The 16,648-nt window shown below is 43.9% G+C and overlaps 3 protein-coding genes across 3 annotated transcripts; 2 read left to right on the top strand and 1 right to left on the bottom strand.

Annotated features, from left to right (window-relative positions):
• Window positions 1-41: 41 nt before the first annotated feature.
• LOC115677207 (60S acidic ribosomal protein P2-1-like) lies at window positions 42-1,799 on the bottom strand. The gene is made up of 3 exons (XM_030600326.2): window positions 1,604-1,799; window positions 427-662; window positions 42-313 (listed from the first exon to the last, which is right to left on the bottom strand). Exons 1-3 carry the CDS (start codon window positions 1,689-1,691, stop codon window positions 287-289), a joined length of 351 nt encoding a protein of 116 aa, XP_030456186.1. The 5' UTR covers window positions 1,692-1,799; the 3' UTR covers window positions 42-286.
• A 112-nt stretch (window positions 1,800-1,911) lies between these two features.
• LOC115677206 (pentatricopeptide repeat-containing protein At5g48910) lies at window positions 1,912-4,095 on the top strand. Its single transcript, XM_030600325.2, has one exon. It carries the CDS (start codon window positions 1,927-1,929, stop codon window positions 3,949-3,951), a length of 2,025 nt encoding a protein of 674 aa, XP_030456185.2. The 5' UTR covers window positions 1,912-1,926; the 3' UTR covers window positions 3,952-4,095.
• Window positions 4,096-8,896: 4,801 nt separating this feature from the next.
• Window positions 8,897-16,269, top strand: LOC115677072 (phytochrome B-like). Its single transcript, XM_056305394.1, has 4 exons — window positions 8,897-10,991; window positions 12,346-13,153; window positions 13,941-14,234; window positions 15,385-16,269. Exons 1-4 carry the CDS (start codon window positions 8,897-8,899, stop codon window positions 15,599-15,601), a joined length of 3,414 nt encoding a protein of 1,137 aa, XP_056161369.1. The 3' UTR covers window positions 15,602-16,269.
• The last annotated feature ends 379 nt before the right edge of the window (window positions 16,270-16,648 follow it).

The following is a 16,648-nucleotide window of genomic DNA, read 5'->3' as shown; positions in this document are numbered from 1 at the left end:
CACGACCAGTGCATCTTCGATACTCGAGCCTCGCCACGAAATAAGAATCTAAACTGGATAAGCAGTACATTATAATCAAGAGGGAATCCGAAATGGACGAATTGCAGGGAAAAATTTAACCCCATGTCCCAAAAACATCTCATTAGGGCAAACAAAACTTTCAAGGGAATCCAGCAGCAAACAAGAAAGAAAAACAAGAACTTCTAACTATGGACTACAGAGACCGCATGCTTGCGCCTATATCCACGACACACACGTTTGTAAGCAAAAATTGCCATCTGCATTCTTAATCAAAGAGACTGAAGCCCATATCCTGCAGCAAAGCAAATGTCCAAGTTTAGGTTAAATCAAATGGCAACCGAAAGACCAAATCATCTGCACAAAACAAACTCCGAAAGAACCAGAGAGATGAACAATAGTGCTTACATCGTCAGACTCTTCCTTCTCCTCGACTTTCTCCTCCTTCTTTGCCTCGGCAGCTGGGGCAGCACCGCCAGCAGCGCCGCCTGATGGAGCTGCAGCAACGGCCACGCCGCCACCGCCACCTCCAGAGGGCACGGAGGCCAACTTTTCCCTTCCGGCGGCAATCAGCTCAGTGATGTCCTTTCCCTTGACTTCGGACAAGAGCAACTCTATCCTATCGTCATCAGCCTCAGCTCCAACTGTCAAAAATTCACAAGGCAATCCTTCAGTACAACAGCAAATGTTGCTCCCCCAAAAGGGCCACAAATCTGGAAAGATCTTAGAAACAACATTGTACACCGAAGATTCCCGCATCCCATAAAACTAAATTAGGCTTCGTTTGTTTTGCGGAAAATGAATGATTTAGAAAACATCTTCCAAAAAAATGATCGCTTGTATCGCTTGAAACAATTAGCCAATGAAAAGCATTTCCATTATCGACAATAATATACGTCTAAACAATTTCATAAACGATGAAGATATTTTTCGTTCAATCATTTTTGTAAATGATTCAGATGATCATTTTTTGGAAAATGTATTCCAAATCATCCGTTTTCCGCGAAACAAACGCACCCTTTACAGTCTGAAATTTCTATTTTGTTCCTGATACACCAAAGTCTACTAAATCTACAGGGCGATGACCGGCAACCGATTCTATGAGCAGGTCCAACAAACACCGAGCAACACTGCAAATCAAGCATTGAACATCTTTTGCCTACGCAAAACTACTGCAGACTAATCTACCAACTCCCCGGCATTACTGTGATCCACATGAACGCGACAATCAGATAGCGGAGGATCTTATCACCACGGCCAAAAATGAACAAGCTGGTCACCGGAGCCTCTTGAAGAGCATTAAAAACCCACTACGACAGCAAATCCCGAGCACCCAGTGCTAAAATCCGTCACCAGATACGCATCAAGCAATCGCAACCTCCTCTTCATTAACTTCCACAATGAATAGGTAAAGATACAAATATACATGCAGAAAGATTCAAACTTTAACATGCGTTCGCTAACTTCGGTTCCTAAATTAATCGATGCAAGAAAACTTAAGACTACTAAACCTTGACTCCAGCTAGCGTCGTCGTCAAATGAGCGAAACATGGACTAAATCGAGAGACAGAGAGAAAGAGAGGACCCGATCCTAGGATGTCCTTCAAATCATCGGCGGAGGGGCACGTGTTGCCTCCCAGAACAGCCAGCAGGTACGCGGCGACAACCTTCATCTTCGCTCCGACAGAGCTTTGCTGGGGCACGAACGGATGAGCGAGATGCGACGGCAGGCGTAGCTTCGAGAGCTCTGGTTATGGCCGAACACGAAAGCGAGAAGGACAGCTCCGGGACCGAGTTTATATCTCTAGGGTTTTCGAGCGTGAGGGGAGCCTGATTCGATCGTGGCCGTTCATCCGGTCGAATGAAAATCCGTTGACGCTCCGCTTCGGGCCGAGCTTACGGGGCCCTATGGGCCCAGGCCCAAGCCCATCGGGCCCATGGCGCGGGGATGAAAAGCGCGGGAAGAGAACGTCTCGACGCAACTGCGAGCTCGCCCGCCTCATGAACTCGACGGTGTGCGCAGCCACCGCCGGATCGCCGCCGCCGCCGCCTCACCCCTCTGCCCTCTTCCCGCAGATCGCGAGATGCAGGTCCATGGCCGACCTCAAGCAGGTCCACGCCCACATGATCAAGACCGGCGACGTCCGGGACCCCCTGGCCGCCGCCGAGATCCTCCGCTTCTGCGCGCTCTCGGCCCGCCGCCGCGACCTCCGGTACGCGCGCGCGGTCTTCGACCAGATGCGCCGGCCCAATTGCTTTTCTTGGAACTCCATCATCAGGGCTCTTGCCGAGAGCGACGACGACGCCACGCAGTTGGAAGCTCTAGCCCTGTTCCGCGAGATGGTCCGGGGTGGCCACGTGGAGCCCAACGGGTTCACGTTCCCTCCGGTGTTGAAGGCTTGTGCGAGGTTGGGGAGGGTGAAGGAAGGGAGGCAGGTTCATGGGATGGTTGCTAAGTGTGGTTTGGATGGTGACGAGTTTGTTCTTAGTAACCTTGTCAGAATGTACGTGCTCTGCGGTGTCATGGAGGATGCTTACGTTTTGTTTGATGAGAGAATTGTTCGGAGTGATGGGGTGGGGAAGGAGATGAATCTCAGGAGGCAAGAGGGGGACGTGGTTTTGTGGAATGTGATGGTTGATGGGTATGTTAGAATGGGGGATCTTAGAGCTGCTCGGGAGCTGTTCGATAAAATGCCTCAGAGAAGTGTTGTGTCGTGGAATGTGATGATATCCGGGTATGCACAACATGGGCTTTTTATGGAGGCCGTTGAGACGTTCCGTGAGATACAGATGGGGAATGTTTCTGCAAATTATGTGACATTAGTTAGTGTTCTTCCGGCAATTTCGCGCTTGGGGGCGCTTGAGTTGGGGAAATGGGTCCATTTATATGCAGAGAAGAATGGGATTGAGATTGATGATATTCTTGGTTCTGCTTTGCTCGATATGTACTCAAAGTGTGGGAGTATTGAGAAGGCACTTCAAGTTTTCGAGGCGCTACCAAAAGAGAGTGCAAAAACTTGGAATGCCATTATTGGAGGGCTTGCTATGCATGGCAGAGCAAAGGATGCTCTTGATTACTTTTCAAGAATGGAGCGATCCGGAGTAACACCAAGCGATGTTGCCTACATTGCTGTATTAACAGCTTGTAGCCATGCAGGTTTACTTGAGGAGGGTAGATCATTCTTCAACGATATGATTAATGTAGTCGGACTGGAGCCCAGGATCGAGCACTATGGTTGCATGGTTGATATGTTCGGACGTGCCGCACTGTTGGATGAGGCTGAGGAGCTTCTACAGAACATGCCCATGGAACCGGATGATGTGATACTAAAAGCCCTGCTAGGTGCTTGTAAGATGCACGGAAACATTGAGATGGGTGAACGAATAGCACAACGGCTAATGAAGTTATCTCCTAATGACAGTGGATCTTACGTGGCTCTCTCCAACATGTTTGCGTCTCAAGGAAACTGGGAGGGAGTTTCGGACATTAGATTGAAGATGAAGGAGATGGATATTAGGAAGGACCCCGGGTGCAGTTGGATCGAGCTTGACGGAACAATTTACGAATTCCTAGTGGAAGACGAGGCTCACCCGAGAGCCGAAGAGATTCATTCGATGTTGGAGGAAATCGCCAGCAAGTTGAGATCATTAGGCTATAGCCCCAACACCACTCAAGTCCTGCTCAATGTCGATGAAGAAGAAAAGGAGAGTGCATTGCACTATCACAGCGAGAAGATCGCCGTAGCTTTCGGGCTCATCAGCACCCACCCGAAGACCCCGCTTCGGATTGCCAAGAACCTACGGATATGCGAGGATTGCCACGCCGCAATGAAGCTGATTTCGAAGGTATACGAGCGCCCGATTACCGTGCGAGATAGGAAGCGGTTTCATCATTTTCAGGATGGTTTCTGCTCATGTGGGGACTTCTGGTGAATTCAATTCTTTAGCTACGGCCTTCTTGGCATATTTCTGGTCCTCCGGATGATTGGACTGGACTTGTATTTTACCAAAATTGACGTTGGAGAATGTGGAGTTGGGCTCAGTTTCGTACGACCCAACATGAGAGTTACAACAAAAGATGGAAGTTGGAAAATAGTCGAACAGGAAATTGACATAAATCTAGTTCTAAACTAATTTTGTAAGCGATACAAGCACTAAGCAATCTAGAAAATATGTGATGCCAAAACTATGGGTGAATAACAAATATCAAAAACTATGGGTGAATAACAAACATCAAAATTAAGAATCCAAATCAATTTAAGGCTCCGTTTATTTCGTCAAAAATGAATAATTTGAAAAATATTTAAAAAAAATGATCTTTTGTATTACTTGAAGTAATTATCTAATAAAAAATGGTTTCATTATCGACAAGAATTTATGTCTAGACAATTTCGTGAATGATGAAAGTAATTTTCATTCATTTATTTTTATAAGTGATGCAAACGATTATTTTTTGAAAAAAATTCTCAAATCATTCGTTTTCGTGAATGTCTAAATAATTTCGTGAACGATGAAAGTAATTTTCATTCATTTATTTTTATAAGTGATGCAAATGATTAATTTTTGAAAAAAATTTCTCAAATCATTCGATTTCGTGAAACAACTGCCTTCACAAAAAAAAACGAATGATTTGAAAAATATTTTTCAAAAAACAATTGGTTATATCTGTTAAAAAAATTAGTTAATAGAAAATATTTTCACTGTTGACAACAATTCTCGCCTAAATGGTTTCATGGATGATAAAAATATTTTTTGTTCATTCATTTATATAAGCGATACAAATAGACATAGCCACGGGCCGGTTTTGGCCAGGAACCGACTCGGGTCAAACCCGGGACTGGCCCGTTGACCAAGCCCGCGGTTCAGAACCGGAACCGGCCCGTGGCCTACTGGCCCGGTTCCGATTCCAAAAATATATATATATTATTTTTATCGCCGGTTCCATCTCTTTCTCTCTTTTTTTCCCCAAATTTGATTACAATGTACATTTTGATTACATTTTATATTGAATAATTCAATATTTCATAATTTGATAATTCAATATTTTTTTATTTCATAATTTATTTTTTTAATTTTTACTGGCAGGTTCCGAACTGGGCCGGAATCGGAACCAGCCCAGAACCGCCGGTTCATACATGGCCACGAATCGGAACCACCTGTTCCAAACCGTGGCCATGTCTAGATACAAACGATCATTTTTTTAAATTAAATGTTCTTCAAATTATGAGTTTTCCATGTAACAAACGCACCATGAATCTAATCAAATCAATATATTTTTATTTTAAGTGGCTTTTTTTAATCTGAATGTCACGGTTGCAATTGCTAAGGTTAGGAAACACGAGTTCTTCCTGTGCCTCGGAATTCGCAACGTGAAGTAAGTAATTAATATTCCGACCAAAAAAAAAAAGTAGGTAATTAATACATTTAATCTATGCGACGAGGGATCCAAATGTGGATTAATGCCCACAGTAATTTCCATTCCATAACCCCAACGTAAAACTAACACGTTTAATTTATGCGATGGCCTCGCCGTCGGCGACTTCGAATCCAAATGTTGATCAATGCTCGTAGTAATTTCCATTGCATAACTCCAACCCTTAGTGGTTGGAGCGTGACCTCACTCACTAAAATCACGTCATTTACTGTCACTATTAAACGATAGTAACCCTCCATTCAATTTCCAAAACATTCCTAAAACATGCCCACGTGGCTAACACTCAAAACTCGTGTAAATTGCCTCTAGAGTGCATGCTTTAGGCCCCCACCTCGCACCATGATCTTCAACATTTTATACATGAAAAGGGACATGTCGATATGAAATAAGACAATATATCAACACGTCACTTTTCGCAAAAATCCACCACAAGAGGAGCTAATTTAGAAGCATTCCATCTTTTCGCATTTTCTTAGAGCCATCTCGAAAGGGTACATTATAATGCTCCCGTGAATATCTAGTGTACACCGAATAAGAAGTCTAGTTTGGTTAGATCGCTCGTTAGTTGGACACTAGTGTAAATAATACAGCAGATTCATAATTTGAATTGGAGAATAGTCCCTCAAAGTTCGATCGCAATGAGCCCAAAATCCACCTTTCAGAGCAGATAATTTGGAAATAACCAACCCCATTTTTATTTTTATCGATTTTCTTAAGGCCATCTCGAAAGCATGAATTTGAATGCTCTTATGATCATTTCGTGTACGCGGAGCAAGAGTTTGTCACGCGTCTGGTTGAATTGCTCGCCGATTGGACATTCGAAACTTTGGAATTTATAAAAGGAGGAGGAAAAGGAAAAGAATTCACTATTGGAAAGTGATTTAAAACTTTTTGTCAAATCAATTATGCGAAGGGATAAAATGGGGATGGGAAGGCAAAGAAAAAGGTGGAAAAAGGAGACCAATCTTCTCATCTCATCTCAATCTCAAACAATTCCCCTCTCTCTCTCTCTTGTCTCTCTCTTGTCTCTCTTGCTTTGCATTGCCCTCAAGTCCGCAAGTTCAATTCCAGCTCCGACCGAGATCCATATCTTATCCGAGGTTCGTTTCCTAGTCATTATTAGAAGGAAAAAAAAATGAAAGAATGTCGGATGCAAAGTTGAAGATTCAACAACCCAACATAGGTTGGGACACGAACATCATTGTCTTCTGGATCTTATCATCTAGATCAAGATCTACCCCAATCATGCTTTCGGCTACCAGCTGCTGATCGGCCATGCGCACCACACCAAAAGTAGTAGATGCACCCAACATTGGATTTTGGCCAAATGAGATATAGTCCTTGAGCGAGGGAAATTGTCCGATCGGTTTTAAATCTATTTCATGGATGCCGATTAGATCATGAATTTTTCAATTTTAACAATTCAGTCCTAAATCGGCCGTCCTTCGTGGCACACCGCCATGTCAGTGATTTCACGCAAAGGTTTAGGTCTTAATCGGCAAAATCAAAAAATTAAAAATTAAATTGATATCCGTACAATAAATTTAAGATTAATTAGGCAATTTTCCTGCATAAAAGGCATGAATTGTTCAAGCTGAACACACAGATGGGTCAACTCTTTTGCTAATTCTAGCCCCAAAGCTGGGTCTTGATTAATGATTTCATGGCAATTGAGCTGAAAAATTCATGAGGTAAATGGGAATAACCAAAGCACACTTGAAGCTGAACTATGATGAGTCTTGCCATATGAACTAAAGCTCAGCTCCCAAGCATGACATTCAAAAGCTTGGGAGTTCAGCCAGCTGCTACGACGGTTCACTATCCGATTCTTCCCAATTTATCTCGTAAATTTTTTTCTGTGGCAATCTTATTATTGCTAGACGTTCCGGCCACGATCGTGCAAGTTTAACCACAACCGTAGAGAAGCAAACGGGGCCGTCGATCAGCCGTCGAGCTGAGGAAGTAGGCGGCAGCCAGAACTCCGACGGGCTCGACAATCACGTCCTGGAATTCCTAGCATTCCGCGAACGGATACGGATGAAAACCGTGCGCGCTCCGGAATCCGTAGCAGCACGAGCCGTGCAGTCAACACATATCAACGACCCGCAACGCACGAAATCTCCACCACACGAGGTCCCAAATGGTGATTCCAGAGAGGAGGCACTGGTGACCTAGAGAAATAAAGGAACGTAATCCCCAATCCCTTTGGTGGTTGGAGTTGGAGTGTGACCTCACGCACGCACGCACACCAAGTCCACTACACACTGAATCAATGTCACTATTAAAGGGTGGGAAACTGGAAACCCTTTCATTCAATTTTTCCCAAAAGATTCCCCACGAAACAAGCCCCACATGGCAACGCTCAGCTCAGGTACAAATGCCAAGGGGATGCATGCTCTTAGCCCCACCACCCTCGTACTCCAATCTTCAATCTCGACACATAAAAGAGGGGCACTGTGCATTTAAATGGGACAAACACGTCCGTTGGAGAGAATAGCCCCTCAAAAGTAGCCAAGCCCCAAAAAACCCACCATGAAAGGAGCTGACTTCAGCAATCACCTATCGTTTCGAATTTACTCGGTGTCGTCTTGAAAAGCATGCGAGCAGCTGTTACCTTCGGTTCGATCGTCATACGGGTCGGACCCTCATCTACCATATACTCGTCTCTAATAAAGGGCAGATCCGAGTTAGGGATATTAATTTGGGATTTTTTTTTTTGCCCGGGCAAAAGCTAGTTATGGATGAATACGCCACGTGCATCAATTTGAGATTTTTTTCTTTTTTCGCGAGAGGGCAATTAATGGGAGAATAAATGAGGGATGTGAAGGGAAAATAAACGAGGAAAAAAAGGCGTGGAGAAAAAGGAGGGACCAATAACATTTTTGCTCTCATCTCATCTGATCTTAAATAATTCCACTCTCTCTCTCTCTCTCTCTATCTCCAGTTTCTCTCTCTTACTTTGCAATTTGCCCACGTGGCCGCCCACAAGCTTCGCCTCCAGCTCGGACAAAGGGGGAAGCGAAGTCGCACGTGAACAATAGAAAAAGGACACGACATACCAAAAGAAGGAGAACCCCGAAAAAAAACAAAAATCGAAAATAAATGAAATAAAAAAGAGAGAGAGAGAGAGAGAATAAAAGCACAAAGGCACGAATATCGCTTCATTTCCACCTGCGGTAGCCAATCCGAGATTTTCCAACTCGAGAAACTCTCCCCGTCTCTCTCTCTCTCTAGAAGCTAGAGAGAGAAAGCAGAAGCGCGCGCTGCAGCGCCGGCAGCATCGCCGTCGCCGTCTCTGCGGATTCGTCGGCCGCGGGAATGCGAGGTTCCTCAGCCGTTCGGGGCCGCCTACGCCGTGAGGCGGAGGCGGAGGCGGAGGAGGAAGGAGGCGACGGAGGGAGGCGGAGTGGGAGTTGGGCGGGGGCGGGGGCGGGGGCGGGGGGGATGGCGTCGACGAGCAAAGCTGCGAATTCGCAGCAGCAGCAGCAGCAGCAGGCGCAGTCCTCGAGTGCGGCGGCGGCGGCGGCGGCGGGGCGGGGGGCGGGGCACCAGACGTACTCGGTGAGCAAGGCCATTGCGCAGTACACGCAGGACGCGCGCCTCCACGCGGTGTTCGAGCAGTCGGGGGAGTCCGGCAAGTCCTTCGACTACTCGCAGTCGGTCAGGACCACCACGCAGTCCGTCCCCGAGCAGCAGATCACCGTCTACCTGTCGAAGATCCAGCGGGGCGGCCACATACAGCCCTTCGGCTGCACGATTGCGGCGGACGAGGCGACTTTCGGGATCCTCGCCTACAGCGAGAACGCGAGGGAGATGCTGGGGCTCACGCCGCAGTCCGTGCCGAGCCTCGAGAAGCTGGAGGTCCTCGCGATCGGGACGGACGTCCGTACCCTCTTCACCCCGTCGAGCGCGGTCCTGCTCGAGAAGGCGTTCGGGGCGAGGGAGATTATGCTGCTGAATCCCCTCTGGATTCACTCGAAGAACTCGGGGAAGGCGTTCTACGCCATCTTGCACAGGATCGATGTGGGCATTGTGATTGATTTGGAACCCACGAGGACAGAGGATCCTGCCCTGTCCATTGCTGGGGCTGTGCAGTCGCAGAAGTTGGCGGTGAGAGCGATTTCTCACCTGCAATCGCTCCCTGGCGGGGACGTCAAGCTGTTGTGTGACACCGTGGTCGAAAGCGTGAGGGAACTTACTGGGTACGATAGGGTCATGGTCTACAAATTTCATGAAGATGAGCATGGGGAGGTTGTGGCTGAGAGCAAGAGGCCGGACTTGGAGCCATATATTGGCTTGCACTATCCTGCCACCGATATTCCGCAGGCATCAAGGTTCTTGTTTAAGCAGAACCGGGTTAGGATGATTGCGGACTGCGATGCTGCGCCAGTTCTTGTCGTACAGGACGACAGTCTTATGCAACCTCTGTGCTTGGTTGGGTCGACACTTCGCGCTCCTCATGGTTGTCATGCGCAGTACATGGCTAACATGGGCTCCATCGCGTCATTAGCTATGGCTGTCATTATAAATGGCAATGATGAAGAAGCTGTCGGCGGTCGTAACGCGATGAGGCTATGGGGTCTGGTGGTTTGTCATCACACGTCAGCCAGGTGCATTCCCTTTCCACTCCGATATGCATGTGAGTTCTTAATGCAGGCCTTTGGACTTCAATTAAACATGGAATTGCAGTTGGCATCTCAAATGTCTGAAAAGCATGTTCTAAGGACCCAAACTTTGTTGTGTGACATGCTTCTCCGGGATTCCCCTGCTGGAATTGTCACTCAGAGCCCCAGTATCATGGACCTGGTGAAATGCGATGGTGCGGCACTTTTTTATCAAGGAAAGTACTACCCACTTGGTGTGACGCCAATGGAATCCCAGATAAAGGACATTGTGGAGTGGTTATTAGCATTTCATGGAGACTCAACTGGTTTGAGCACGGACAGTTTGGCTGATGCTGGATACCCTGGGGCAGCCTCACTTGGGGATGCAGTATGTGGGATGGCTGTTGCTTATATCACTAAGAGGGATTTTCTGTTCTGGTTTCGGTCCCATACGGCAAAAGAGATAAAATGGGGTGGTGCTAAACATCATCCCGAGGACAAAGATGATGGGCAGAGGATGCACCCTCGTTCTTCTTTTAAGGCATTTTTGGAAGTGGTCAAGAGCCGGAGTTTGCCATGGGAGAATGCAGAGATGGACGCAATCCACTCTTTGCAGCTCATTTTGCGTGACTCGTTTAGAGATGCTGAGCCTAGTAACTCCAAGGCAGTTGTCAATGCTCAACAAGGGGATCTTGAGTTGCAAGGTGTGGATGAATTAAGCTCGGTCGCAAGGGAGATGGTTCGTTTGATAGAAACTGCAACTGCTCCTATATTTGCTGTTGATGTTGATGGCCGCATAAATGGGTGGAATGGAAAGATGGCGGAATTAACGGGGCTCTCGGTTGAAGACTCGATGGGGAAGTCCTTGCTGCACGATCTCGTTTTTAAGGAATCAGAAGAGATTGTTGACAAACTCTTGCATCATGCCCTACAAGGTAAGCCTTTTTACATTTTGATATCTTTTACCTCACCAGTTCTAGAGTTTGTACGAGATGTTCTGACGTGACATGATAGAGCTTCTAGGTGAAGTTCATTACATGTTAGATAAAGGATGATAACTGTCCACCCACATAGTAGATTCATCTCTTCATTAGAAAGACATCGTTCTTATATCTTGATTAGGAGTAGACTAGGTCTTGACCTGGATTCAGCTTGGCTACTCCTGTAAATTGACCAGTGGTAGCTGATCCATATTTTTTTTTTTAATGAGCACCTAATGAGAGCTTCAATTTGAATCAAGACATCATGTCTTGCGTAACAATGTACTTGACAATCACATCAAGTTGTTTGCTTCAAGCTTGTAGTGGAACTTACTCATTAAACATCTTTTTGGCCGTCACTTACTCCTTAAACTTAGCAAGCATGGACCTGTACGTGTCATCTTTATATTTATTCATGCAATCTTCTCTTGAAACTATGTAGAGGAAAGTATAAAAATATCTCTAAAGTCTAAACCACCAAAATTTGCTAGAGATCTCACCAAAAATCTCACTAGCAGGAACTTCTAGCCTTTAGCATGTCAAACGGATTCCACCTCCGTAGATGCTGTCGTCATGATTACTTATGTATCACCCGTGGATGGTGTTCCCACCATTGATTGCGGTTCAAATAAAACCCAAGATGAGTCAAACATTTGCCTTATAAGTGTGCAGATTCTTTTCAACCCCAATTGCTATTTAATATGTCATATATTGCTTGAATAAGTCATCTTGCATTTGTCTTGGTCATGAATAGCACATAGTGTACTGAAATCCCCCTAGATGATGCGTGTCATTTTTGTCACCGTTCAGAATATGAACATGAGGTCTTAGGATGATATATCATAAAAAAAGCCGAATTCACATAGTTAGCAATGATTCCAATGCTTGTAGTTTATGATTCTTCTCGACACAGGCACAACACTGCCCCTTAAGTATGCTTAGAACCCATTACTTTTCATCTCCAAGAAAAAAGGGTATCACAAAATCTAAGCCTTAAAATCTTGTTACGGCTAGGAACTGTGTGACTGCAACTCTCCCATCAGCAACATGCTGTTAAAGACTGTAGTTTGACCTGAAATAGAATCTCATGCCACTCTTAGGATTCTAAAAAGATATAGTTTGGGGCCTCACCAGCTAATCACCACAGAATACTGTTGGGTATACCTCCAACAGCAACCATTTGGTAGATTTCACTCACTTCTCCATTTTTAAGTTAACTTTTACTGGCAAGAGAATGGGTAATTTTCTTGGGCAAATCAGGCTGTAATGTCAAGTATTTCATCGAATTGTGGGGGCATTACTTGTGCAGGTGAAGAGGATAAAAATGTAGAGATAAAGTTGAGAACGTTTGGGCCAGAACACCACAAGAAGGCTATTTTTGTAGTGGTTAATGCTTGCTCTAGCAAGGATTATCTGAACAATATAGTTGGAGTTTGCTTTGTTGGTCAAGATATTACTGGTCAGAAAATAGTCATGGACAAATTTATACACATCCAAGGTGATTACAAGGCTATTGTTCATAGTCCCAATCCTTTGATCCCTCCAATATTTGCTTGTGATGATAATACTTGCTGCTCTGAATGGAACACTGCCATGGAAAAGCTCACTGGTTGGACACGAGGTGAGACTATGGGAAAGATGATTGTTGGGGAGGTCTTTGGCAGTTGCTGTCGGCTCAAAGGTCCAGATGCATTGACGAAATTCATGGTTGTTTTGCATAATGCCATTGGAGGTCAGGATGCAGACAAGTTTCCTTTCACTTTCTTTGACCGACATGGTAAATATGTGCAAGTGCTCTTGACTGCTAATAAGAGGGTCAGCATGGATGGGAAGATTATTGGAGCCTTCTGCTTTTTGCAAATTGCAAGTCCTGAGCTTCAGCAAGCTCTGAAAGTTCAGAGGCAGCAGGACAAGAAAAGTTTTTCAAGAATGAAAGAGTTGGCTTATATGTGTCAAGAAATAAGAAATCCTTTAAGTGGCATACGTTTTACTCACTCACTCTTGGAGGCCACAGGCTTGACTGAGGATCAAAAGCAGTTTCTTGAGACTAGTGCTGCTTGTGAGAAGCAGATGATGAAGATAATAAATGATGCTGATTTGCGAAGCATTGAAGATGGGTGAGTTTGTTTGATCCTTTTGAATAAATCATTGAGGTTTTGGTTTTTCCTATGAAAAGCTAATGCATGAAGCTATTTGCTTTGAATTGCTGCTGCTTTTTTCTGGGGACACGCTCCTTTCGTCTTATACTTGGAAGGTTTGGAATGTAAATTTTGTTTACGAATATTTTTTGAACAGGACTGATTTTTGGAGTCTAAACTGGAAATAGTCGCTGAGTTTATATAAAATATCAATGCATTATTGACGGTGATGAACTTTGGCCATGTGCTTTCATTCTTCTCCATAACATTTCAAATACAATGGAAAAAGTAATGTTTTTGAAAAATTTTGACTGCTTTCTTCTTCCTTTTTTTACCTAGCTCTAAGCTAAGCCTCACGCTACTGACTCATGTACGTGCGGCTGACTTATTTAAGATGACCTATTCACTTAATTCCCAATTCCCAATTCCCAATTCCCAATACGCAAGTGTGACTTGGAGTACAAACCAAGTACAATGAATCTTTACACTCCCTCTTATTGTTATCTAGCCAGTTTCTTGTGTCCATAGATGTGTTTTAAAAATATTTTGGTCTCGTTGGCTTGGCTGCTTTGAAGCAGTCCGAACAAATAGTCGTTTAACAATCTTATCTTTCTTCGCTGACATGAAGAAAATTAACTCAAGAGTAACAGTGTTTCCTGCGTCTAAACTGCTGTGGCACAAAGAATTTTAGTCTCTCACCTATTTGCTTAGCACAATTCTGCTATTGGTGAAAACGTGGTCTGATCGATTCTTTTCTTCTAATTAGTTCATTGGAGCTTGAGATGGCCGAATTCTTTCTTGGAAGTGTTATGAATGCTGTTGTTAGCCAAGTAATGATATTGCTGAGAGAACGAGGTTTGCAATTGATTCGTGATATTCCAGATGAAATTAAAACTCTGGCTGTCTGTGGTGATCAGTTGAGAATTCAACAAGTATTGGCTGATTTCTTGTTAAATATGGTGAGAAATGCTCCATCTCCAGAGGGTTGGGTGGAGATTCACGTTCATCCAAGTCGGAAGCAAACTGCTGGAGGACTAACCCTTGTGCACAACGAATTTAGGTATTCTTTTTATAGGTTCCTATCTGTTTTGAGTATGTTCTGTGGATAATGCATTGTCCTATTCTGAGATGGTTTCCTGATACGGCTTTCTTTCCAAAATTTCGTCTCTGTTAACTCTTCAGAGCTCTTGAGGGTTAATTAGCTCCAGAAAACTTATGGTTATCAGATTTGATGCATGAATTAGATGCTAGAATGATGGATTGCTGTTATCATAGAATGATCGATTGCTGTTATCATGGATTGTCAGTGTGGGATACTGACAAATTTTAAGGTTCTGTTTCTCTCAATCAATATGTGTGTTTATCGAATGACTGTCCAATGTCTTTGGAGAATCATCACCAGATGTGGAGATTGAAACTGCGTCATGTTTCAAACAAATTTGTTTCGACCACTACAAGCTTGCTTGAGGCGATTTGTGACCTTTCTGGTTTTCAAAAGTATTGTATTATACTGTGTATTCTATTTTTCAGATTTCTACAAACTTCCGTTGAACAAGGAGGCAAGCTGGGCAGTGAAGTCATGGGAAATAAATTTATAAATTTTATTATTTACTTGATAGATAAATGATGTGTTGCTCATATATCTTCTTTTGCTCAGTTATATTGAATTATGCCATAGTCAAAATTAAGGGAGAATCATATACTTTGATATACATGCTCCATTGGATAGCTTTATATTTCTCTACCTGGTATTAAATTTCCTTGACATACACCAGATATTAAAGAACTCTTGTCTAAGTCCTGTCTTGGATGTAATCTGGGGAAATGATGGCCTATTTTGTTATAGGGGGACTTACAGAAGCTTCTCAAGCTTTCAAACTTTTCAGTATAGTTGGCCTATAATGAAAGTAAATGCTAATTTTCTTGATAGTTTTCTCAATATCGGTAATTATGTAATCCTGCTATATCACTATGCATGCCTCTTCGGCTGCTTTGAGAATGCACTGATCGGTCCCCATACTCGTAGACCTCATGAGCAAATTAGCCTCAGTAAAAAATTAGCTGCATATGTCTATTCAGAAATTAGAAGCGTACGATAGTGCACGTAGGCAAAAGCTGTGTGGACTTCTTGTACCTTTACCTACAGATTGGATCTTTTGGCATGTATGATGAATGCAAATCTAATTATATCATTTGTTCCCTTTATGAAGGATTGTGTGTCCTGGTGAAGGTCTACCTCCTGAGCTGGTTCAAGACATGTTCCATAGCAGTCGGTGGATGACCGAGGAAGGTTTGGGGCTGAGCATGTGCAGGAAGATTTTAAAGCTCATGAATGGTGAAGTGCAATATATTAGAGAGTCTGAAAGATGTTATTTCATCATTACTCTTGAACTCCCCATGCCTCAGAGATCAAAGGATATTGACTAGCTTTCTGGACCTCAAAATCATAGTTCAAATGTTTCTCAACTTCAACCAGTCCCTCTTCCCTTTGTCTCTCCAAGGGCATATGCTAAGTATAAGTTCTTGACTAACACATGGATGGACCGAACCTGGCATTGAATTCTGCAAATGGGTACTCGATCAATCAACTTCCACGACTGATTTTGGGATATGTCACTTCTTAAAGTTCCCAACTTTAATATCAACTTCTCAAGAGTTGGACGATGATCTTTTAGCCAGAGATGTAACCTCAGATCTCTTTAGACCTCCTACCCTAATGCAACAGTATGATGCGCCTTTGAGACCAAGAAGTGCTACCTGATTGCTGTGTAATCAAGGCTGCCTTTGGGAAAAGCTGTCTCCAATGTAGATTCATGATTGAAATGCGTCGTATGGACAGTTGAGCTGCGACGTGCTCCCACTGTAAGCATGTGTCATAGATACATATGGTCTATACGGCGTCACAGAGTCAACAATGATTGTAACAGTATCTCCTCAGCATTACCCTCTAAGTTATAGCTTGTAATATATCATGTAATAAAGCCAACAATCTAGCTTTTAGGAAAGAGGAGGTCTTGGGCGAGACAATCTGATCCATAGATGTTTCCTCTTTGATTGGTCAGGAGTTAATACGAAGGCCTTGTCTGTGAAGTTAACTAATCGTCCTCATGCCTTATGTTTGAAAAGTTTTTGGTACCTTATACATAAATTATGCATGTGAAAGGGCTTGCAAAGGTAGTGATGAAATTCGTGAAGTGGGTACCGATTCATTATGCCATTGAAGCGTCAGGCAGTCTTGATGTACTGGCTGGGCATCGGTACTTGCATCGGTAAATCAATCCAAGCTTTGAGGGTGCAATGATTGATTCGTTCATGTTGGGACCGGTTGAACATTATCAAGGTGTGTACTTGCTCGGCTTCTTTCTCTGGTTCACTTGCAGTTAGGTTGGGGGAAAATTGTCCAAAAAATCCTAAACTTATTGCACTTTTGCCAATTCAATCCTAAACCTTTTAAATTTATCAATTCAGTCATAA

This window comes from Syzygium oleosum, unplaced genomic scaffold, assembly GCF_021117445.2.
Source record: "Syzygium oleosum isolate NSW1041296 unplaced genomic scaffold, Sole_v2.1 Sole_v2.37, whole genome shotgun sequence".
NCBI classification, from domain to species: domain Eukaryota; kingdom Viridiplantae; phylum Streptophyta; class Magnoliopsida; order Myrtales; family Myrtaceae; genus Syzygium; species Syzygium oleosum.
This window is presented reverse-complemented; position numbering and strand designations above follow the sequence as displayed.